This window comes from Notolabrus celidotus, chromosome 19 (genome assembly GCF_009762535.1).
Source record: "Notolabrus celidotus isolate fNotCel1 chromosome 19, fNotCel1.pri, whole genome shotgun sequence".
In the NCBI taxonomy this organism is placed as follows: Eukaryota; Metazoa; Chordata; class Actinopteri; order Labriformes; family Labridae; genus Notolabrus; species Notolabrus celidotus.
The window spans coordinates 3,307,402-3,333,454 of NC_048290.1; the positions used below are offsets into that span (position 1 = coordinate 3,307,402).

The following is a 26,053-nucleotide window of genomic DNA, read 5'->3' on the forward strand; positions in this document are numbered from 1 at the left end:
GACATTACAAAGAGAAGTGCAAGAATATGTGAATAATATTTGACATTTTGGAAGCAGTCCTCACACTTCTGGTCGTGTTTTAATGATAAATCCTGTTCTTTGCATTCATCAAACAATATAATCTGCCTTTGTGTTTCCAGAGTAAAGCTAAATCAATTAGGTGTTGCACCTTGCCTTTAGTTTCATGCAGTTTCCACTTCAAAGTTATACTCATATATTTACATGTTAGTGTGAATAATTAAAACATTTTAAAAACACATGATAATTAAGTTTCTTATAACAAATGGAGTTTAAATTATATTCAAATAAGTTTTCCTATTGATGCGTTTTAAATGACGAACATCAAACTCAGCAATCAGCAAAAATGTTACCCTTTTTTCCTTGAGCCTCTTTGTGCATTTTATTCTTCCATAAACCATCTTTTCTTAACATTTACAAACTTAAAATCCTCCTACAGAACTTCACAACAGCCACAAAGATGATACTATGCAACCACATGGATCCTAAATTATTTCTGGACATAGATTCCCAAAATGAAATCTTACTCTGTTATTATAAACATTGTGAAACGTCTGTTGTGGTTTGTAAATGATGCCCTTTTTAACGTGTAGTCACCTTCAGTGTTTTGATGTGTGTGGCGTCTGTTGATCTCACGTAGAAGCTCTTCATGTACGGCTCAAACATCCCCTGATCGAAGAGAATTCATGTGAGTAGAAAACCAGTGCATTACACCTTTATTGTTGAGCTGTCATGTGCAGAGTTTACCTTCCTCTGAATGGACATGGTGGCGATATTCTGCAGAACGATGTACTGCACCTCTCTGTGCAGAAAGAGAAGAACATCAGACATCAATACGGAACAGATGAAATGTTTGTATAGGACGGTGAGTCTTAAACAAATCTCTTTCTGCATTACCTGTGGCTTCTCAGCAGTCGGACCAGGGACTTGGTGACGATGCTGACTTCATGTTTTGGGGCCAGGTGCCAGTAGAGCTGAGCGACTGACATCACCACCTACAAAACAGATTGGATATAAAGTATATATTTTACAGGCTGGCCTCCATAGCATGTGTTTGATTCTTCTTGCATCTTAATCTTTCATATGTTGGAGTCTTCAACAAACCAAAACATACACTATATTACCAAAAGTATTCGCTCACCCATCCAAATGATCAGAATCAGGTGTCCTAATCACTTGGCCTGGCCACAGGTGTATAAAATCAAGCACCTAGGCATGCAGACTGTTTTTACAAACATTTGTGAAAGAATGGGCCGCTCTCAGGAGCTCAGTGAATTCCAGCGTGGAACTGTCATAGGATGCCACCTGTGCAACAAATCCAGTCGTGAAATTTTCTCGCTCCTAAATATTCCACAGTCAACTGTCAGCTTTATTATAAGAAAATAGAAGAGTTTGGGAACAACAGCAACTCAGCCACGAAGTGGTAGGCCATGTAAACTGACGGAGAGGGGTCAGCAGATGCTGAGGCGTATAGTGCAAAGAGGTCGCCGACTTTCTGCACAGTCAATTGCTACAGAGCTCCAAACTTCATGTGGCCTTCAGATTAGCCCAAGTACAGTACGCAGAGAGCTTCATGGAATGGGTTTCCATGGCAGAGCAGCTGAATCCAAGCCATACATCACCAAGTGCAATGCAAAGCATCGGATGCAGTGGTGTAAAGCACGCCGCCACTGGACCATAGAGCAGTGGAGACGCGTTCTCTGGAGTGATGAATCTCGCTTTTCCATCTGGCAATCTGATGGACGAGTCTGGGTTTGGAGGTTGCCAGAAGAACGGTACATTTCGGACTGCATTGTGCCAAGTGTGAAATTTGGTGGAGGAGGAATTATGGTGTGGGGTTGTTTTTCAGGAGCTGGGCTTGGCCCCTTAGTTCCAGTGAAAGGAACTTTGAATGCCTCAGGATACCAAACCATTTTGGATAATTCCATGCTCCCAACCTTGTGGGAACAGTTTGGAGCGGGCCCCTTCCTCTTCCAACATGACTGTGCACCAGTGCACACAGCAAGGTCCATAAAGACATGGATGACAGAGTCTGGTGTGGATGAACTTGACTGGCCTGCACAGAGTCCTGACCTGAACCCGATAGAACACCTTTGGGATGAATTAGAGCGGAGACTGAGAGCCAGGCCTTCTCCACCAACATCAGTGTGTGACCTCACCAATGCGCTTTTGGAAGAATGGTCAAAAATTCCTATAAACACACTCCTCAACCTTGTGGACAGCCTTCCCAGAAGAGTTGAAACTGTGATAGCTGCAAAAGGTGGACCGACATCATATTGAACCCTATGGATTAGGAATGGGATGGCACTTAAGTTCATATGTGAGTCAAGGCAGGTGAGCGAATACTTTTGGTAATATAGTGTAACTTCTTGATTTTCTGACTTTCATCTCTTCTTCAAACATTCTGCAACTTTTAAATGCTTCTATATTCTGATCATTACACTCCCTGCAGTGTTTATCCGTACCTTCACCTGAGCTAAACTCCTCCACATGCATTTCTTCCCCCTCTACAAAAGCACCCATGACGTGCCTCCATAAAGGTAATTTTTCAGCGGTGCTTTAAATAGCAGGCAGACGTGTGTCCGTCGTTGCCGGCGGAGCGGCGGGGCTCTGGCGTCTATGAAGATGGAGGATGTCACCGTGTTGTCGCGTGTAAAGGCACAGCATGTCACATTTTAATCAACACTTTCATTTGGGAGCATTTTTCCTCCTGCTGCTACACAGCGACAGAGACCTTGAGGCTCCTGGGTGATGGAGATCTGCACTCACCAGGGTGTTTTGTTTTTTTTCCCCCATCGTAGGGAGGGTGCACCGTGGCAGGTCTGTGAGCATGTTCTGATAGGTTCTTTGTTTTGTGTGTCATGTGTGAGTTTGTGTGAATAGAGGGTGTGTGAAACTGTGAACATGAAAGTGTGTTTTCAGAAGAGATGGAGTTGATGTTTTATTTGTGTAAGATGTGAGCAGACGCTGCATTCAGAAGCCTTAACCAATGTTCAAACACTATTTCACACCTTCTCATTCAGTGGTTTGTATTCATTTTAATTATTCTCAACATTGTTGTTTAATCCTGAAGACATCAAAACTATGAAATAATCTGGTTTTGCCATAATCTGGATTACAACAGTAGTCAAATAGGGCTCTCCATTGTGTACTAACCCTACCTCTGAACACAACTGATGTTCTCAAACACATTAAGAAGGCAAGTCATTCTACAAATGAACTCTTGACAAGGCTCATGTTAATTAGAAACCATTCCAGGAGACCACTTCATGAAGCAGACTGAGAGAATACCAAGAGTGTGCAAAGCTGTCATGAAGGAAAAAGGGGGCTACTTTACAGAATCTAAAATATAAAACATATTCTGCTTTGTTTAACACTTTTTTGTGAATTAAATAATTCCATATATGTTCTTTCATAGTTTTGATGTCTTTGGTATTAATCTACAGTGTTTACAATAATTACAATAAATACAAACCCTTGAATGAGAAGGTGTTTCCAAACTTTTGACTGGTAGTGTATACCTCGACAAGTTCAAACAGCACGCACATTTGCCCATGAGTGTTTACTTCAAGGTGTGGGTGGATTCTACTTCCTAAATAAAGCAGTGCATCGTCATGTTTCCTCTGCAGAAACCTTCCCAAGGAATAGGAACCTTTGGAATTAGCGTTTCCAGGAGTCTAGGGTCTAGATGAAGTTCTTTTACCCCACTTATTAAGTCCCTAATAAGGGGGAAATGCTTTATAATAGACGTTATTTTGAGATTGGGGGTTCTAATAGAGAACATTTCTGATTGGTCAAGATTTAGTCTTAAAAAAAGGGGGCCGTCTTTTATTTCAGCAACTTCGTTTTTCATTTATCTATTTATTTTATTTTCATTGTTATTATTAATATTGTTGCATATATTGTGTTCTGAACCTTAGGATTGTGGGGTGGTTTTGGGGTTGAGATTAGGATGGGAGGTCTTTTTTTTCTTATTTTTATATATACTGTATCTTTCTTTTTTTTTAATTTATTCAATTTAAGTTGTTTTTAAAGCACTTTGTGTTACAATGTCATTGTATGAAAAGCACTTTATAAATAAAGTCTGATCGTTTGATTATTCCAGGCCAGTACAGTGATGCATGTCTGTGTTTAAGACTCCTGATAACTCACAGCAGTGTTCCTGCTCTGCAGCAGAGGTTTAGTGTTCCTGAGCAGCAGCCTGTGGTCCGGATCCATGATGTACGGCTTCTCCTCCGTCTCATCTCTTTTCTCCTCCGAGTCGGAGTCGTAAAACGTCTTGTCGTTGTTCTCGTCGAACATGGCGCCCTGAAACACAAACAACACATCACATTATTAGAAACTAAACTGTGAAGGATGAACATCAGCATCAACATCTTGTTCAGAATCAAAGATACTTAAAAACGTTAAAAATGAAAGTAAACAGAATCCGTATTTCACCTCCTTCCAGGGACTTGTGAACTGCGTCCGGGCGTAGCGCGTCAGCATGGAGATGATGACCACCTGTCCCCACTCCTCCACGTCCACCAGCAGGTTGCACAGCTTCCTGTAGTTCTTATGGATCAGGTCGATACGATCCGGGCACACTTCCTCAAAAGCCATCACCACACTCCCGGCTACCAGCTGAAGTACGAACGTAAGGAAGGGAAGAAGAAAGAGGAAGAGGAGAGAGAAGACAACTCATGAGGGAAATGCTGTTTTAGGAACGTTAGAGTTAATTGAAGTTTAAAAGATGTTAGAAGGATTAAAGATAGACCGAATACACACACTCTGGGGAAATAAAACACTTGTTAACAGATACGACTCCACTCGTATACATCCTATTATTGCACCTAAAAAAATCACAACACCAATTTACACTTTGATTATAATCCACGCAGCTCAGCGTTTAAGTAGTAGGTTGATAATTAGAAGGAAAACGTTTGAGTTTTAACTTTTAAGGGACTAATTTTGAACAACCCTGAGACAGAAATCAATCACTGAGTGCTTCTGTTGGAGATTATATTTTTATTCTCAGGTACGAAACTCATTTTAGGATCAATTTACGGAGAAAGGAGGACAAGAAGGAGGCAGCCGCCGCGGCTGAAGGAGCCGATAATCAACCGTGTTTTATTGGTAGAAGGAAAAAACCCATTTGGCTGTTGCATGCTCGCCCCACTCCTCCCCCCTCCCTCCTCCCCACCACACACGACCCAACTGCCTGCTGGCTCGCTGACGGATTGATAGACTGAGTGAGTGACATGGCGGTGTATTAATATGCAAACAGCATTATCATGGGCAGGCGAGGGTGAAGAAGATGAAGAGGAGGGGAGCAGAATCTGGTCTTCTCAATTAAAGCCTGGTGGCCCCTGGTGGCCCTGTGGGAACCCGCTGCATTTACCCATCAGCATTGTCATGAGCCTGCATTGATTGTGTGTGAGAGCATGTGTGCAGGTGTGTGTGTGTGTGTGCTGTGTGTGTGTGTGTAGATTCTGACAGAATAAACTGGACTTTAAATCCTGATGACGGTTAGCTGCTCTGACATTCAGCGACCAACACTGATGATCAGATTACTGGAGGGTCATATAAGAACATCTTATGGTATCTGAAACTGGGGATTTGAAGTGACCCCTATGCTGTGACCCCTCCTGTGCACCATCAAGAAGGAGTAAGGACCAGGTGGCAACCTCCGCTCTAAAAATATGAGTCCAATGCAGAAGGGCTAAAAACTGCAGTTCATCGAGTGTCCACTTGAGGCTGGCTCTGGAATTACCGGAAACCACATACACACAAATTCAAAGAGGAGGATCTTTACAGCAGAAATAAACATGTTTACAGTCTGGTACAAACACAAGTGTAATCTGGATAGCTCATTTCTCGATCGGCACACACTGTACGGGGGGGGAATTTTTCATAACGCAGCAATTTCAAAGATACTGAGATTACGAGTCTTCCAATGAGAGGCTCAGCTGACTTGATTGACAGGCGGGAACACTGTAGCTGTTGGCTAGGAGGCTCAAAGCCCGCCTCTTTACGTCACACTCGCTTGACAGCAGTTATGTTGAGTTCAGCATTTCCAATATGGCTGCCGCCAACGAATGGCCTCAAAACAGCGCTTCAGAAACAGATGGGTGATGTCATGGATACTACGTCCATTACTTTTTACAGTCTATGGTAAGGACACCTTCAGGAAGACACACCTTACGTATTTACATTTAAAACTTAGCTTAACAGGGCGCTGGTGGCCTAGCGGTCTAAGCGCCCCATGTATAGAGGCTATAGTCCTTGTCTCAGAGGTCGCTGGTTCGACTCCTGGCTGGTCAACCATTTGCTGTGTCTTCCCCCACTCTCTACTCCCCACATTTCCTGTCTCTCTTCAGCTGTCCTATCAATAAAAAGGCGAAAAAAATAGCTTAACTTCTGATACACACTCTGACTTCAACCCATTGCATGGCCGATCACTAAGAACCATAGACTGTATAAATAATGGATGTAGTATCCGTGATGTCACCCATCTGTTTCTGAAGCGCTGTTTTGAAGCCAATCAGCGGCGGCAGCCATATTGGAAATGCTGAATTCAACCAAACTTAGTGTGAGGTAAAGAGGCTATGTGTTCCCGCCTGTCAGTCAAGTCAGTCATGTCCTTATTTGGGCAAAACTCATAATCTTAATATCTTCTTAACTGTCGCGTTAGATGAAATTCACTCCCGTACAGTGTGTGCTGATAGAGAAATTAGCTACGCTAGAGCAAAGACGTTTTTTGAACCAGGCTGTAAACATTTTTATTTCTGCAGTAAAGATCGTCTTTTTTTGAATGGGTGTGTATGTGGTTTCCTGTGTTTCTGCAGCCAGCCTCTAGTGGATGCTTGATGAACTGCAGTTTTTAACACGTCTGCATGGGCTTCATATTGTGAGACCGGAGGTTGCCGCTTGATAAGAACATGCACTTGCAGCATTTCCTGATGTGTGTTTTTGCATCACTCTCCCGTCTCCGAGGCGGCGCCGTGTCTCTGTGTGTGTGGATCCTTTTCAGCAAGGGCTTTGTGCATTCTCCACCAACTTCCCCCATTAGACACACGCTCCAAGGTAAACTACATGCACCATCAACAAAACTGACACCCCAATCTATGGAGTTCATCCCCCCTCCTCCCCCTCCTCGACCATATTATCTCCCCTGCGTGACAAGCCGGTAATGGAAAAATCACACTAAGCAAATGGTTCTTCTAATAACAATAAATTTCCTATAAAATTATGAAGGGCCCAAACCGTTTCCTTGCATCTATTTTGCTATGAATTCTAATTAGGGTGCCAGAGAGGCAGAGAGTGCTGGGTCATCACGCCAGAGACAACGTGCGCCTTTTTGATTGATGGCCCAGTGTGGGGTCGGCCTATCCTCCCTTCTCTCGCTCCTCTTCCCTCCTCCCTTCTTTTTCTCTTAAATTAATGGGCATCTCACCTAGCCCCTAATCATAGTACCCCCCTCCTCCTCCTCCCTCCTCCTGCCCCGCCTCTCTCGTCTCATTTCAATTTTGCAGAAGGTGCAGGGGGAGGGATCGATCATTTATCTTGTAATGGCTGGATAATAGATCCATCACGGTAAAACAGCTGCACAAACTCCTATGTTGTCTCTGTCATCAAGCCTTCCCATTTTCTCTTTACACCATCTTGCCTGTAAGCAGCCCCCCCCACACACACCCCCTACCCACCACCACCATCCCTCTGTGTGTCACAGCCATTTAACCAAACAGGCACATCTGTAGAGGTAAATGTGGGGAGCGGCTTGGACACCGCCGCAGCCTGGAACAATAACCAAATGTTTCCTTCTTGTAGCAGCTCAGTGACATCAGCTGAGGAGCATTAAGCTGAATGAATCTGAGTTTAATTGGTTCGATAACATCAGATACTGGAAATCAGTGTAAAGAAAGAAAGATCGGGTGTATGTAGTCTACAAAATGTTTAAATAAAGTGATAGTAGAGCTTTTGAACTGGAGGTGTTCAACATGTCATGGCAGGGCAAGCACAGAGGTGATGAAGCGTCCATTCAAAAGTATCTGGATTTATAATTGTGGCATTTTTCAAAGTGTAACATGACATGGCGGAAGGACGGGACATCACTTCTTTTGTTCGATTTAATTCGATCAAATCTGTACTCTGTGCTGCAAAAGGTTGATGCATCATAAATGTCATGATACCACTGGTTGAAAACATGACTGTATACAAAGATGGATGACATGACAGATTCCCAAAAGTGAAGCCAAAACATGCGCAGCTCCTTCTGGTAACTGGCAGCAGTATAGGTCATAAATCCCACCTCCTTCATATGAACAGATGGGACATGGGTCTAACTCAAAAATCAGAATACGCCAAATAAATGTGGTTTATGTGTTTATAACTAGCTCCTATCATATTGTGTTATGTCTATCAGATGAGTTTGGTTAGAAGGTTAGTCTTAGTTGTTCAAAGCTATTAGAAAGTGATATAATGCTTTGATTGACGGCTCTGTTGACAAATGCTGCACCGGATTAGCACAGTAGCAGAGAAAACGCAACAAGAGAGTCACTGAACTTTCCATAACTTTGAGTTTCTGCGTCAGACTGACACAAGAATATTTTCTGCAGACTGTTTAAGACCTGAGGAATCTTCGTCATTTAATTGGGGAGTGAAATCTGTGTTATGGTTGGCTTCAACAGCTGATTCCTACCTACAAACAAACACCATCAGATCATATTTCAGAGCCTGTGTCCGGGGTATTTTGGCTTCACTGTATCACAACAGGACGAGGTAGAGATGGTTGAATTGGTGGTTGAATCAGCTCAGACACGGACACAGAGCGCTGTTCTGTCCTGCTCTCGCCCTGTGATGCCCCCATTACAACCTCTGATGCCAGCACAGCGATGGGACGACTTGGTCCCACCATCACGCCTCTTTGACATTCATACTGAAGGCAGGGCATAACAGGGATGTAAATATGACGGCTTGAGCTTTCTACATGAAAGAAGCTTTGGACAAAATAGTAATGATGCAACCAGTAGTTCTCCATCATTCAAATTGCACTTTTCACACAACTTCCTGTTACAAATAATAACCCCAGGCTACAATAAAACTTCATCAAAGGTTATTTTCCCAGATTAGTAATCTAACCTTTAGGGGCCTTACAGTTCTCCTCATGACGAGCACATAATAACACCCAATAACCCACTAAGAGCTTCTAAGAAGACGCTTACAACTCTAGGACCTCCTTACACGCAGCTATAGCAATAAAACAGCGGCCATCATGTTAGGAGTGCTAAGTGCTACATAGTGCCGTCCTGGTACATAAAAATGCACGGCTGGGTTGCTCCTAAGTGTCCGCTGTGTTTGGGCTTTCCACCATTCATCAGCGACTGATAGCGCTTGTGTGTCTGTGTGATGATAGTGCCCTCTCTCTCCGTCCCCAGCCTCACAATGTGAGCTCCAAATGGGGGAGAAGTCATCTGTCTTCGTTAGCGTCTGGGGCTAAATATGCTATGCATCTGGTACTGGGCTCTCTCCATCCCCCCCACCCCCCTTGGCCTTAGCTGCTTTGTTTTGTTTGTATAACGAAAAGGTACACGCCATGAATGCATAATCAAAACAAAGTGCGCGCACACAAACAGAGCGCACTCTGCATTCTGCGGCCAACGTCTAAATATTTGAAATTGCCATTTAAGCCCCCTTAGTATTCACTGTGACCTCTTCAAATTAATGTGCTGCCTGCTGACTCCTAATGCACCGCCTGCATTGTGTCTGTGCCGGGTCTAAACACAGAGTTTGAGAGTCCAACTCATTTACGGTCCATTTTAAAGAAAAAAAAAAGAGAAGAAGTTGGCCTTTGAGAAAATTAGGCTGACACTAGCATCAGTGCGAAAATTCCTTCCAAATGGACACTTAACAAGGAGCATCTGAAGATGTGTGGGTTTAAGTGGGTGTTAACAAACCGTGGCATTGCCGAATGAGCTGTGGGATGGAGAGCTGAGGGGGGAACCGCTTGACTGGGGCGCCCTCCAGTGGTCTGACTGTTTAAGGATGTGTGTGTGTCGTGCTGATCAGTGTGCTGTACTTACTGTGCTTCTGTCTTTTAATAGTTTCTCTATGACTTCGATCAGCTGCTCTTTCTGGTCTGGATCCAGGCTGAGGACAACACAGAGAAAGACAGAGACATAGCGGTGATAATTCACACAACATGAAGACTTGATGGACTCACAAATTGAATTATGTCTCCTCTGTGTGTGTGTGTGCTCAGGATACAGAGGGGACCGGGTGCTTACAGTGACCCAGGTGAGTCCACTCACCGATCCAACTAAAACATACACTCAGCAGATTACTCAATAGGGAGGATATGGTTCAGACACTTATGACTCATTGTTAATAGATGTAGTCCTGAATGAACATGCCAATGATTCAAAATCAGCTGTTTGGCAAGAAATTCAACATTTCACCACCAACAGTTTTATCCCTTACTCAAGCAAAATGTTTAACTCTTTGAGGCTTGTAGCTGATTTCAGAACCGTGCACACTGGACTTAAAGCTGCTGTGAGGAACTTTTAACCTGAGTCTGATTCCTGGCTCTGATTTTGTCATAACTGATAGTAGGAATAAAAATGTTGGGGATTTGATCTGTTGGTTCAATTGAAAAAAAGAGCTAAAATCAACTTTGGATATTCGTTTTGGCCCAACATTTTGCACAGCTTTATTTAAGAAGGTGTATTATGCTAATGTTCAGGCTTTATTTTGTCCTCTGACACCTCTGTAGAAGTTTTACATGATCAACAGCTCAGAAAACTTTAACTGATCTCAAGCTGGTGTTTTTAAAACGCTCCATCTCAGCTACCGTCTTTTTAAGAACCTCCCTCAAGCCCACTTTCTAGCCTACTATCCTCAGACTGGCCAGCTCTTTAGAAGCCTCCTCCATTGTTGCTATGCTGCAAACTCATCATCATGGAGTAAATATGCTTGTCTCTATTACAAATAGTAAATTACAAAATATGTCCATGTTTTTTTGAACCCCTGAATCTGACCCAGATTTTGCTCAGCTTCATATTTGTTTTGCTCATTCACCAATTAGTGATGTCACAAGTTGAGAAAGTGTCATGTCCACTTCGTCTAAATCTCAAGTTACTTCTTGGACATGCTATTCAGAGCAGCAAGACACACGTTGGCCTCATAGTTTGAAACTTTGCCCACATTTAAAATCAATGTTTGTTCTAAATCTGAAGAAGCATATAGATTATTTTAACTCACTTTAAATTAAAATTTTAATGTAATTTTTAATAAATTCTAATTTTCCTTTTCTTTTCTGTTTTATCATATTTGTCATTTTAATTGTGTTCTTTTATGTTTGTCTGAATGTCTCCAATGCTTTTAATGTTTTAATGTTAAGCACATTGAGTTGCCCTTGTGTATGAAATGCGCTATACAAATAAAGCTGCCTTGCCTTGCCTTGCCTGCCTTCAAGTTTAATTTTGCTCATAATTTCAGTAATCTCTCATTCTTTGAATCATACCAGTATTTAAAAGAGAAAGAGAAAGAAGAGAGACGACTGCTGAGTAAATCCATTACACCATTATGTAAAGAGCTGTACCTGTAGAGCTTCTGGATAGCATGGGCTGATGTCTTCCTGACATACGGGGACAGATCAGCTGCTGCCTCTTTGATGGCCAGCATCATGATGGGGACAATAATAGGGACCCTGATGCTGGACAGAACTCTGAGCGCGCTGGCTCTGATGAACTGGTTCGGGTCCTGAGGCAGAGATACAGAAAATAAAACTTGTAACTGTCTTAAGAAAAGGTTTTAAAAGTAAAGATGACTGTATCTGAAGAAGGGGTTACCTTCAGAGCCCGCTGGAAGGTGCTGATGGACAGCAAAGCCAAGTCCTGCTGCTCCTCCGCGTACCTCACCAGGTACACATACACCAGCTTCTTAAGCTGCGAAGGACAATTACATCAAACAATCATTTCAAACAGCTGTGGAGGAAAATTAATGCAGCACATGGGGAGAACAACCTGTGACAGCAGCTGTGTTGTGAAACTTTTGTGCGACAGGACGTGCTGCATGTTTTTACCTCCACCAGGAGACAAAAGACAGCAGCTATAAAACGAACAGTATTGAATGAAACAACAGGGAGAGTCTGCTCAGAGTCCAGCGTTTCTGCAGGATATTCAAGTTTATTATTCCTCAGGGTGAATAAAAGTTGCTGTAGAAAGTTTTCCTGATATCACCAGCTGCAGACTTGGAGCCGTGTTGTTTCAGGCAGAGAACAAGGTTACGATTTTTTGTTCCTTTCAGAAATTGCCATTGAATTTCCCGCCCCCCTCTCGTCTCTTGTTTCGGCTTCCGCACTTCTTCTCTTCTCGCAGGAAAGCCTGACATAATATTTGTCCTGCTTTCTGACACGTTTAACCGGAGGCCGAAGGTTTGCGCCTCTGCTGATTCACAGCAGCTTTTCATATTTAGAGCAGCATTACCACAGCTGATTGCCTCCTATAAGGCCGCACACTCATATATAATGAATCTGGAATATAAGAGTTATAAGAAATGATGACAACCTTCAAAAACTTTTTATGAATGTATTGAAGAGATGATTTAAAGTTGAGGTCAGAGGTAATGTTACATTTAGGTACAATCATTGAGAGCTAATTAGTAATCGGCACCACACTTTCTAATGCAGCGAGTATCGACCTGCAGCAGCGCTCCACAGTTCTCAATCATCGTCATGGTCATTACTGTGGGAATTAACGGCATTACTCACGATAAAGGAGGCACCACCCATCCTCTAAAGGCCTTTAAAAGGGAAATTCTGGTATTATAAACCTGTTTTAGGGGTAAAATTACTACTCAAATGACTGTGCTTACGCCACGGCCATCCAGCCAATCAGTGCATCACCACTTTCTTCACTGAGTATCCAATCACGGCCAAATTCCACCAGATCCGTGTCCGGTCTGTCTCCAGATCGGATACTCAAGACTTCTATTTTTGCCGGATGCAGGGGCACGAGGCATCAATCTCAACAGAGCAGATGGAGCGGGACAGGAAGTCAGGCACCAAAACAAAATGAAAACATCCGGTTAATTTTCAGAATAAAACACTCTGTGTTATCACCAGATCGTATTTCACTTAATTACAACAACAAACCGTCATGATGAGCGGAGCCAGGCCTGGAGTCAACAGGTCAGAGGTTTTCAGAGGACCAGAAAGACAACATGAATGAGGAGAGGAGGAGGAGAATTAATAATTGATTTAGTTATTATTGTGGGAAAACCTCGGTCACAAGACTCCAGCTGTGGATCAGAGACGGACCGGACACGGATCTGGTGGAAGTCTGATGATAGAGGATGTACAGACTGACCAATCAGGAAACAACTGATTCCATCGGGTGCGTTCCTGTTACTTTTACTTGCATCACTGCTGAAGACGGCATGGAGCAGTTTCAAGCAAGGAACATCAGTTCCAGACAGTGGATGCCCTCCGTGAAGCCATCTCTACCACCTGGAGCAACGTTCCCACTAGCCTCCTGGAAACACTTGCATCAAGAATGCCGAAACAAATTTTTGAAGTGATCCACAAGAACGTTGGATATTTTTTGGGGGGGGGGTTCTGTTTTTTTTGGGCTATGGTCTTAAACTTCTGATGTGCAGATGAACTGCCTATTTCAGCTTATTTGTTGTTTTCAATAAATTGCTTACTCAAATTTTCTTTTTGTCTCCCTCCCTTTTCTCCTTTTTGCATTTTGAGGCTCTACTTAGAACCCTCATAAGATTCAACAGTGCAAAATGTAAATTTGTGCAATTTTTCAACTGGTCTTAAAATTTGGATCAGCACTGCATATGACAGTGTGTTGACTCCATAGCTCCGCCCCTTCTTGGCAGTGTCGGTGATTGAGAAGCGGCTTTGACGAGCAAAGAAGTGTTCCAGGAAGTTAAACTGTTTTCATGTGAGAGCGCTGTGAGCAGCAGAAAACAGCTGGAGACGAGGGTGTTTCTGCATTTTGGACACGAAGCGCTGAAATTCTGAGCTGCTCTGGTTTTGTATCGAAAACAGTGCACGCAATGCTGTTAGTGGAAACAGGCCCTGAAAAGCACAAGTGCAGACTTATAGGGGAGCTTTGTTACGCCAAGATGTAGCAACGGATTCCAGTTTAAAAAAAGCATCTTACTCGTAAACATGGAGATCTGTGATGATGTCAGACACTCACATTAACAGTCGGGAGCAAAGACAGGCCCTTATAATGTGCATACTTTAATTTGGCACATACATAAAACAAGGACCCAGGATCTGGTCTCACTGTCCATGAAGCACATGACTTATTTCATTTTGGACTAATTAGCAGTAACAAGCTGGACAGCTTACCCTGCATCGGATAAGACTGTTGCTTTATTACAGTCTCTCTCTTCATGTAACTTGAACCTTCACTGAAGAGCACAGAGATGCCAAAACACACACCTTTACGCCTGATAGGTAGAGTTAAAATAACACGAAGCGGCAGAAGAGACTAAAGTAAATAAAGTTCACTGATATTAAATCACGCAGCGCTGTCAATAACCTGCATGCTCTTGTTCTGTTCTCTAATTAGAAGGGATCAATGGCGGCCATTTTTAGTGCAATATGTTGTCAGTGAGGGAAACGTGGGAGAGCGAGGAACAGAAACCGAGAGAGAAACTCGCACTACCTTAGCAGCTGGTGTATCTGAGGCAGGAGAGAGGAGACGTGACTGTGGGCTACGCGCTGTCAATTACCTCCACCCACCTGCTCCCTCACCCTGCCACGAGCTGCTTCTGCTGCATGCCTCACACACAGCGGCCGGCTCCAGGCCCCCCGCTCACATGCTGCCCCTCACGCTACCTGATTATTCTGCTGCTGCTAATCAATATTCACGGGCTCCGGGCATGGGAACCCCTCTCGAGCTGCTGCTTAGTGTTCGGTCGGTCAGTGGAATAGTGCGAGCACGAGTCCGTCATGGCTCACAGGTAACATGATTGAGGAGTGTAATATTTGCACAGGTCCGGTGTAAATACTCCTTTCCTTTAACAGCAGGTAACAAGAATAATACGGCTCTGCTTCGTGGACAAAGGGACTGAGAGGCAGATGTTTCCAGGGCATCGCAGCAGCTCTGGTTTCAGCTGGACGGGACTTTCAGGTGAGAAAAGTGAAGCCAAAGTAAAGCTGTATTACACATGAACGGCCAGCAGGGGGCGACACCAGTGGCTGCAAAAAGAAATAAATCTGCTCTTCACATGATTTATTATCATGTCAGTGTTTCCCTGATGAGTTGAAGGCCTCAGCTGTTCGTTTCAAGTCTTCTTCAGTTCAGCACAGAGTTAACTTTGGACATCATGGTCCTATTTAGAGTAACATAAAATTCTATTACAGTTATTATGAATAACAATGCACTAAAATTCAACTTCTCATGCAAATAAAGTCGCTTATTGCTCAAAATAACCTGCCAAAATGCAAAACAAGTCCACAATCTAACAGGTTATGCCCACTTTGGTGTAGGATCTTACTCCACTCTCTTTCTTTCTTTCTTACGTCTGTATTTTATCTGTCTATTTCCAACTTTCTATAGTGCAAATAGAATCAGAAGACAGAACTAAAACTTTGAATGCAGAACTGTCTGATCAAGGAGCTAGAATCTAAACTTTCCTTTATAGGAAGGTTTTTCTAAATCCTTAAAACAATGGCTTTCCCCTCTTTCTGAGATGTCCTGTTTTTTTCAGCTGTCAGACCATTACTGTTTTTATCTGCTTCCTGTTTTGTTGTGAAGCACTTTGTAACTTTGTTAAGAGAAGTGCTACACAGATAAAGTTTATTCTTATATTATTATTATAGAAATATTCGGGATGCCATATACTTTCAAACTCATTCTGGCCGAAACTGATACTGATTTAAGTGCATCTTCTGCCACGATGAAAGGCTGGTTATTGAGAGTGATGAGTTATGTGTTTTTAGTTAAGCTTCTTTACTTTTGGATAATACTGCGTTATATTTCTTAGCTTAATTAAATGACTGAAGTTGAGGCTGCTGACAGGTTTTCCTTCTTCAGATGGCGTCGATTCATTGTGATGTTTAAGATGACGATTCTTGAGGATTGCTCTTTTGCTCCTCCTCTCATCACCTGTGCTTCACCTGCATTACAACTTCTCTGTTCTTCCATATGGCTGACATGTTGAGCTTGATATTGATGGGCGTAGGCTTTCAATTCAAATTTTCATATCTGCTGTTACTGATAATTAACTCTAAGTTCATATCTATCAACAACCAATATTGGGCTGATAATATAGTGCAACCCTAATCGATACAAATGAAAGTTGAATCGTTTTAAAACACCCCACAAAAATATTTAATGCACCTGAAAATGATGAACCATTTTTGAATCAGGAATGCTTCCCCAAAATTGGAACAGACGCTTAATAAAGACTGCACTTTGTGCATTTAAAATCATCAATACAGTCTCCAGAATGTCAATGAGTAAATGTTAAAAATTGTCCAAAAATCCAGTAATTTTTTCACTTAATGAACTTAAAAGAACTAATAAACTTAATTAAGTCAAATCTTTCAAGTGAAGCCAACCCACATGACTTCTATATTGTTCTGTGTGAGGAAGTTCCCTCTGTACTGTCACACAGAGCAATCACATGCTGCGGTGCACAAATTAACTGACTCATAGAAACTCAGCATAAAGATGATTATTCAACTATTACCACTCATGTGAGTGTGTGTGTGTGTGTGTATGTGTGTGTGTGTGTGTGTGTGAGTGCGTGTGTGTGTGATATATTTCTTAATGTCATACCTCGATGTTCTTACTCGCCACGTTCTTCACAACAGCAGGAAACAGCTCGGAGGCATTTTTCCCTTTGGCAATCAGCTGGAAACAAATCGACAAAGAGACAGTCTTAGCCACAAATTGTATCACTCTTATTAAACCCAGCAGCAGAGAGAAAACACAAGGATGCTGTTAGCAATTTAAAATGAACGTGTGTGAATTCCCATGATGCACTCACCCCAACAACTCTTTTCATGGCCTCCAGTTTGAGCGACTCCTTGTTGCTCTCCAGCATCTCTTTAAGGTCTTCATTCCTGAGGAGAGAATAAACACTCTTACTTACAACACACTGACACTTATACTCTTAATATTATGGTCAGTGTAAGAGAGGGCAACGTGAGCATTGCTGACGTGACATGACGAATCAGATTCAGGAGTTAGAGCTTGACCAAAGGTGGTGTGAAAGCTCCATGTATGCAACATCTGTGCTTCACAGATTACAGGATATGCATGCAGGGGTCACACGGGCTCCTTTAAGGAAAACTGCTCTGTACATTTTCAAGCCCACATGAGCCAATCTGACAAAACAACAAGAGCGTCATCTTTCCCATCACAACAGGAGCACCAATTTCTCCTTAATCTGCTCTCACATGGCAGATGATGCTTATTCCTCAGCTAGTGCTAACACACATCTGCATTGTGCAATTACAGCAGTCGATTGTTCAACACAGAGGCTCGATGGAAAAACACCACAATGCAAGTTTGCAGCATTTTTGGGATAATAATGGACAGCTAGATTTTACCTAGGCTAGAGATAAGACTCAGGAAATTTGGTCGACCACCTTGTGTAACACTGAAATATGTGAATGGATTAATGAATGCTCATTTTCATCATCCCTTCACTTTTCATCTTCAAGTCAAAATACTCTGATTTGAACATTTGCAAAAGTTGGATACATTCCTATCAGTATATTAAAGGCCATGAACAGCATAAAAGCTCCTCAAAAATGAAGCCAAAGTAGTTAGAGCTCCCCCTGGTGGCTGGCTGCAGTATAGGTCACAGGAAAGTTAAAATACACGTCTTACTGAAATATTTGTTGCTACAAAAAGGGCGCATTGACAAACGTGGTTTCTGCAGCATTCAATATTAGATACAAACATAGCGGCAACCCACTTGAGGCTGGCTGCAGTTTCTGTAAACCACATACACACCCATTTAAAAAAGACTTTACAGCAGAAATAAACACGTTTACAGCCTGGAACAAAAAACTAGTGTAGACTGGATAGCTCATTTCTCGATCTGCACACACTGTACGGGGGGTGAATTGTTTCTTAATGCGTCAGTTTCAGACATATTTAGATTACGAGTCTTCCAATGAGAGGCACAGCTGACTTGATTGACAGGCGGGAACACTGTAGCTGTTGGCTAGGAGGCTAAAAGGCCGCCTCTTTACGTCACACTCGATCCACAGCAGTAATGTTGAGTTCGGCATTTTCAATATGGCTCCCGCTGACGATTGGCTTCAGAAACAGATGGGTGACGTCACGGATGCTACGTCCATTTATTATACAAACACTAAGGCTGTTTCCGAAATCGCCTACTATACTAGCAGTACGTACTGATATGTCCAAAATTCAGTATGTAGTAAGTAGTATGTGAACAAGAGCAAAATCTGCAGTATGCCAAAACTCCCCGGATGTCTACTGATTCGGGAAAATATCTCAGTGTGCATCGGACCAGTCTGCCTCGCGTACTGTTTCCCATAATGCACAGCGCTCGTTCTGCTTTTTCTTTTTCCTCATTTTTTGACGGGAGGAAATCTGTTTTTGGGTGCTGTGAAAGTTATCAAATTACATATAAACCACTTCCTAACTTTTTAAATCATAAATGGATGCTAAATAAGCTTTTTATTTATCGGCTTCGCCGTTGTTTACTTCCGCTTTCCGAAACCGGAAATCCAGCAAAGTCTGGCTCAGCATGCTGCATGACAGATCGGACAGAACAGTCATACTACATACTAAATTCAAACGCAGTTTGTAGTAGGCAATACCTACTGCCTACTACATTAGTAAGTAGTATGTAGCAAGCCGTTTCGGAAACAGCCTAACACAAGAGTCATCGAAACTTCTATAACTGTGACAGCTCAATGACGGACTTGCTGCCAAAGCATGCTGGATACGAAGTGAGGAAGACGAGTCTAGCAGCGCAGCTTCAAAGCAGCATTTAAAGGAAACAGTGCTTTACTTTTAAATAAAAAAAATCTGCAACCAGCTTGCAGAAAGTGGAAACGGACGGCACTAGAAAGACCTTCACAGTTGCACAGACGCTGCTCATTGTGGACTTTGTTTGGAGCAGGGAAGGAATTGACACAGGAGGACAGTTTAAAACTTTTACCCTCTGGGATACCCCCCAAAAAACTGACCATGACTCAGAAACCAATGAGACTTGTATTCTGGATTTTATGCTAAATAATAAATAAGCTATTTTCCTAGACATGTTATTTCCCCAACATAAATATACATAAAAGGGGGCATTTAAAATCTGCAAGCTTATTGCAAGCAAGTTTTTTTTAAAGTTTACAAACGGCTACTAAAGAGACACTGTTTTCTCATTTTCAAAAGTTGAACTTAGTTTCATTGTGGTGTGTTTTATCAGAAGATGATCTAAACTTAAGTATCCAGCTGACAACATAGTAAAAAAGCAACAATAACAAACACATGTCAAAGTAGAAAAACAACAGTTTACTGGTGTGTAAGTAACAATGAATCAGAGTGCAGTGTGTGTTCTTACTACAGTGCAGTACCCTGTTTTTTGTCCCTCCTTGGGGCTATTTTTGGCTTGTGTGAGGGCCTGTTCTTCCTGACTGAGCCCAGTCCTCAAACTGAGCTGCAAGTTCTCAGCAGACACCAGCGCCGTCCTCATGGCTCCCACCGCGTCCGAGCGCAGAGCAGACAAACCAACATCCATACCGCCTGTCCAAAAAAACCCACCACCCTCCTCCACCTCCTCTTCCTCTGAGCGTGTCTGCGAGCTGTCTGAAGAGTCCACAAACCACACTGTCTGTATTTCAAGTAACTCTGGAGTGAAGCGAAGCTGTAGTAATTACTTTCCTCCGGGCTGTGTGTCTCTCAGCTTTATTTACAGTCGACTTCTCGCCTCGCTTTTTTGTTCATAACCGTCAGATCTGGAGAGAGTGGGAAAACGGCACACGCTCCGCTGGCTGTGTGCCTGCCATTCACTTCTCCCTTCCTCTTCTCTGGGGTAAAAAAAAAGTCACAAGATGCCCCGTCAGCTCTCTAACAACAAGTCAGACTCATGCTGGAGAGTAGTGCAGGCTCACTTGGGTAAGACTTCTCTTCTTCTGTCATCCCTGCTTCTTTTTTAAACTTCCTGTCTGTCAGCTGTGGTGAGGTTTCCTCTGACGGTAAGTTGCCCTCTCACCTGCCTCTCTCTCCTGCCTGTTTCTGTGCGACTGTGGTCACTTCCCTCCAGGGGGGGAAAAGGAGGGCCGTATCAACACTGGTGGGTAAACACTGTGCTGTTTTTCATCACCTCCTCTGTGACCGCACAATAATCCACTTAAGCTTGACTGAGCTGAGGGCAAATATGCCGCCAAGTTTGGCCGACGGGACGGACCCACATCAAAGAAAACAATGCTGAGCTCCATGTCAGGAAACAGCCTTTAAGATGTGTATCTCACATGGGGTTTACTGAGTGCATTATGTGCTTTCTACGGGAGGATAAAACCAACCTCACCACTGCTTTCCTTCTCTTTGGACATGAGTGTGTAAGTTCTTCAAGCAAAGCTAAGTTTTGATTCTTTGTGCACAAGTCCGGATTGTTTAAAGCACATTTTTGACCAGTTCAAGGCGGGATATTTGCGCCTTATGTCTTACACATTGGAGCGTAATGGCAAAGTTGTTTCAGCTATGATCCACCAAGAAGTAACAAGGGGATGACGGTGGCGATGTGTGGCATCTGTGCCCGCAATCTGAGAGTCTGACAGGGGATTTCCACCAGATCCATGTCTAGTCCGTCTTCGATCCACTGCTGGCACTACCAGCCTTTAGTCATCCTTGCAGGTTAATGTCAGCCTACATACAACTTTATCCCCTTTTTCTAGATCAAAATACGGACTAATGCATCGTGCTACAAGATCTGTCCGCTGTGTTTGGTTACATCAGGGTAGTAGAGAGTTATAGCATTACGGCAGCAGCAGCCCTGGCTAGTGGCTATGCTACAGCTTAGACACAACATGCTGTATAAGCAGCATTTCAGGTCTTTAATAATGAATATATTAAGAATTTGTTGAACCAACTAGGAGTTCTGGTGCATCATTAAGTCGACTAAATGTGGACATTTCTTGTCATAGCTGCAAAGATGAATTAGTTAGGTGTCAAATATGAAAATCATCAACTTTTTTGATAATATATAAATAAGTTTGAGTAGTTCAAAGACAAAAAGTCACAATTCTTCAATTTCCAGCTTCAATTTCTTCTGATTTCAATTAGTTATCATAATATCTTCTACATGAAACACCCCAAAGAACTGGTACCACCTTCTGTAGATGTAGATTATGGTGTTTACTCTTTTTATAAGTTATAGTTTGTTTCTGATATTATTATCAGTTTATTTTTATTTTCAATATTGTTGTTATTTTTTTACCTTTTGCACTTTTTAATTTTTTAAATATGAACCTATTCATTTATTGTATTTTCACTATTTATTTTCTTATTTATTTATCTTTTTTTAATTATTATCATTTATCATTATTGGGTTTTTTTCATATAACTTATTTTAAGAAAAAAATCACTTGTAATCTTATAAATGTATAAAAATTCAAAAAAAAAAAGGTCTTTGAAAAAATAAAAAGAACTGGTTCCACTACTTGTGAGCCAAAAACTGATAGAAGAAACTTTTCCATCATCTTCAACATTAATAAAAAAGTGAATTTCAGTCAAATTCTTTAGAAAATGTTCCTCTTCAGTGGTCAAAATATGACTGCCTTCACCACGGAGAATAAACAGTGTCTTCACTGATGGACTAACATAAAACAAGCCATCTGAAAACCACGTTTAAGATCAGAATCCTTACTCTCATGCAGCTCAAACCACACTACAAATCCATACAACCAAACCACTCAGCCGCTGTGAAATACCTCTTCAGTCACAGATAACAAATTAGTCACATGTTTCTGGGCCTGAGCGTGCACAGAGCTTTCAGTCAGTGAGGAGACGACTGCTGTAAGATTCAAACACACATCAGAGGATGTTCCTGAACTCAGATAACAAAAAAACACAACTTAATTAATCAGAAGAAGCTCACCATCCATCCTCAGCAATATGCAACACACACATGCAGAGGAGGACAAAGTGTGTGTGTGCTACAATAATATGAAATACTTAGCTCAGGATTCACAGGCACTCGGGTATTGTGGATTGTGTCAGACACACAGAAGCATCATTCATGCTTCTGGACCTCTAGTTTGGCCTACAGAGGTAATCAGACATAATCATGATGACCCCGCCTTGCCTTACCGGGCAGATGGTCATGTGAGGCAGATTAGAGGGTCACTTCAGCGTACTGAGCAACATGTAACACAGAGGAAGTCACAAACTGCTGCAGACAATAACTAAAACACAGTGAGGGAGCATTATTGAAGGGTTAATGAGGACATAAGAGGCAGTAACAACTGAGCTATTCAGATCTGATTAGTCATCACTAGATATACATGAGCTGGTGTGGTGTGTGCAGCTTAACATCACAAACTCAGAGCGTGAAACCAGAGTCAGATAAGCTGCATAAACACTGATTTTGCAGGAATTTGACAGTCTTAGGAGCTGCTGCCCTCTTGTGGTAGGTTTGTGAGATTAGGCTCCAAACAACCAAAACATTCTGACAGCGAGCTTTCTGTGTGTTTTTAAAAGTAATCTAAAGACTTACTTTTTTAATTTGGCTTTTAACTTAGAGTAATTTCCTTTTAGCCCTGGACTGCATTATTACCATTATGAACATTGTTTTAGCATCAGTTTTATTTATTTATTCTTATTCTACCTCTTTCCAAACGCTCTTTTTATTTTATTTATTTTTTCTGGTATTTGTCGGATTTTATTTAATTAATTTTATTTATTTTAATTGATTTGACTTTGATTTAATTGATTTTATTTTAATTTATTTAATTTTCATTATTTTTTTATTTTAATCGATTTATCTTATTTTAATTGATTGATTTTATCTTAATTGATTTTATTTTATTTTATTTAAATTGATTTAAATTTAGTTTCTTAAATTTTTGGTATTTCATATCACATTCCTTTATCTTGTTTTAGCCTGTTATCATTTTATCTATTTCTATTATTTTCTGTCTCTCTGTTCTTCTGTGAAGCACTTTATGCTGCATGCTTGAATATATCAAAGGTGCTATATAAATAAAAAGTTGAGTCGAGTCATTTGACTACAGCATGATAAGGCCTGTGGTGTTCAGTATGATCCACCTGCAGGCTGACGTGTTATTATCACAATATGCTGAGCAAACATTGACTCATTTGATGTCGTTAAGTCAAAATGATGAAAGGGTTTTCATGTTTACTAAAAATACTTATTTAGCTATCTGTCTAATGAACGACTAACCTAACTATACCTTTAAAAAAAGGAGCTCATTCAAAGAGCAGTCTTTTAATCACTCTTAAAATCTCTGTCATAGGGAGATTTCTGATGTCTTAAGATATAGAAATGTAGTCACTGCTGTCTCTGTTATTGACCCACTGAACCTATTAAAGATGTGTTAGCTGATCTGATCTTTACGATGTACACTTGTTATTGATGTTAGACAGTTAAAATAAAACCTGACCAGTGCTGTTTCTCACTGACTATAAAAAGTTATGATTCAAATAGTAAAAGTGACTCACATAACTACACAAGGTCCTTTAAAGCTCCAGTGAGGCCTTTGTAACTGGTTATGAAACACACAGAAAGTAATAGCGATGCCTTTTAATGAACTGTTAAAGCAAACCAGGCAAGAAGTGATAAGACTGACTGTTTCTTTGGAGTTATATATGATGCTAGAAACTGCTGCTGAGGGGTAAATGTCAAGCAAAGTGATTAACAACCTTAGAAAAATACATATATGTGTATAGGACAAAACTAGCAAAGAGTTCAGACACACTGCTTTGTGTTTTAGGACAAACTGAAAGTTACTTACTGGAGCTTTAATGTGGTACTGACTATATACAATTAAATGCGGGTCAATGGGTCATTATTTTCCCGGTCTTGAAGACATTATGAGAGAATATAAACTCATCATAATAGCATATTGTTGATTACAGTCACTCAAGTTTGAGTAGTAATAGATGAACATGTCACTTTCTATGTCATCTAGTTTGAGTAGATCATTAATTAAGTATTAACTTCAATGAATGAAACATATAAAGACTCAATTTTGCAGCTAATGATGATTGACAAGATAAAACATATACATTATCTGGATACATCAGCTGTCAAAACATGCCTTACCTTGATAGTAGCGGCTGCATGTCAACAAAAACAAACACTTGTATCTGGGGATTAAAGGTACAGTGTGTAGAAAGGGGAATATATAAAAGTATTGCTCAACCCCTGTAAAATAAGTATGATCCTTCCTTTATTAAGTAATCTTTATTTTAAAAAATGTGTAAGGTGTATAGTTTGTTTAGTCTGTGCTAATGTAGAAATGTTGCAAAGAAAGATGGCGGCCTCCATGGAAGGGGTCCCTCTCCGTGTGTAAATATAAAAGGCTCATTCTAAGTTAACAAATATGTAATAATTTTTAAATAAGGTTCATGTTTGATTATGTTTCACTCATTGAAACATACTTATGAACAGTAAATTACATTTCTGTCTGTTCTGCTAAAATCTACACACTGTACCTTTAAATAAAACAAAGCAAAATGTATCAAAACAGCCTTATATGGTCATCTTCCTGTGATCATTTTTAATATTATGGGTTGTAGTTATAAAGGGTTGAATCAGCTAACGGTCAGTCGCCATCACTCTGTAGCCTGTTGATGCTGCAGGGGTTTATTGGCCTCTTATCAAGGCAGCTAAAGTGGCAGTTAGCAACAGAAAGTTCACCTAAACCTCCTTTTTAAAGTGATTTATCTCAGAAATGACAGCTCTGAGAGTTAACACAGCACTCACTCACTTTTTAAAGTCTGCACTGAAGAGGCCAAAGGCAGCTCCGGAGGTGGAGGTGGTCGGGGTGTTCTCCTGACCCGCTTCGACGCCAGCCTCCGCTCCTCCTTGGTCGTTGTACAAGACGGCAGACGACATGCTCCGAATTCAAAACAAGTGACTGAACTTTGACTCTGCTCTCCTTTAGACTTATTACCTCCTCATGAAGTTCAGCCGTTAAAACTGTGTCGTTAGCGTGGAAAGTTCCTCCAAAACACAAACTTTTTTCAGAGATTTCAACCAACTTTTTTTCCTCCACGCAGAACCGGAAGTGTGAGCTGGACAAGTCGGTGTCACATGACAGGGCTGCTGCTGCAGATGGAACATAGATCTGTAAGGTTCAAGATCAGGTAACCGTTACTGCTCTATGGTGACGTCACATTCTATCATGCAGATCTATGCTTAGAACGCCCAGAGCCGCTCTGTTGCTATGGGAACAACGGTACTGTGGTTCTTGACAGAGAAGGAGATAGTAAAGGAAGAGAAAGAACTCTCCACATGATTTAATGCTGTATCATAAAAACTTTATATAAATATTTTTATGGTGTTTTTTTTTTACGTTTTTAGGTGGTTAAAATTAAACTAAAGAAAATAAAGCAACTTCATATCAAGCCATAGAACAAATTGAATGTTACTTACTGAACTTTATTTGTAAGGAAATATGGGAAACTAATAAATAATGTTATATTTTATTTTTGACAGTGTAAGCATCAATATATAGCAACTGCATACTTTTAACTAATGCTGTTTAAATCCTTAAAATCATCTCAGTAAAACTGTAAATGTTAAATAATCAATGTGACCTATAAAATTCCAGTATTTCACATTTTATTTGCAATTAAAAATGCATAAGGATCAAGTGGCCATGCAAAACAGCTCACTCCAGATTGCTGCACTATGGTCTGCGACCTGAAGGTCTTACTAAAGAAATGCATTGATCATATGTAATAGAAACATTATTTCTTACATAATTTATTGCAGGAATTTTTATTCTTATACAGTTGTGCTCATAAGTTTACATACCCTGGCAGAATTTGTGATTTTTTTTTGGCCATTTTTCAGAGAA

General features: G+C 41.2%; 1 protein-coding gene across 1 annotated transcript in view; it reads right to left on the bottom strand.

Annotated features, from left to right (window-relative positions):
- The window catches only part of ap3b1a (adaptor related protein complex 3 subunit beta 1a), a 69,707-nt gene extending 44,417 nt beyond the window's left edge, over positions 1 to 25,290 (bottom strand). Inside the window, exons 1-11 of the mRNA XM_034709343.1 lie at positions 24,959 to 25,290; positions 17,017 to 17,092; positions 16,806 to 16,880; positions 11,847 to 11,942; positions 11,597 to 11,757; positions 10,080 to 10,146; positions 4,459 to 4,641; positions 4,171 to 4,326; positions 916 to 1,013; positions 766 to 820; positions 616 to 687 (exon numbers count right to left, since the gene is read on the bottom strand). Of these exons, the coding sequence (XP_034565234.1) occupies positions 616 to 687; positions 766 to 820; positions 916 to 1,013; positions 4,171 to 4,326; positions 4,459 to 4,641; positions 10,080 to 10,146; positions 11,597 to 11,757; positions 11,847 to 11,942; positions 16,806 to 16,880; positions 17,017 to 17,092; positions 24,959 to 25,086 (1,167 nt within the window). The 5' untranslated portion in view covers positions 25,087 to 25,290. The remainder of the gene's footprint in view (positions 1 to 615; positions 688 to 765; positions 821 to 915; positions 1,014 to 4,170; positions 4,327 to 4,458; positions 4,642 to 10,079; positions 10,147 to 11,596; positions 11,758 to 11,846; positions 11,943 to 16,805; positions 16,881 to 17,016; positions 17,093 to 24,958) is intronic.
- Positions 25,291 to 26,053: the final 763 nt, after the last annotated feature.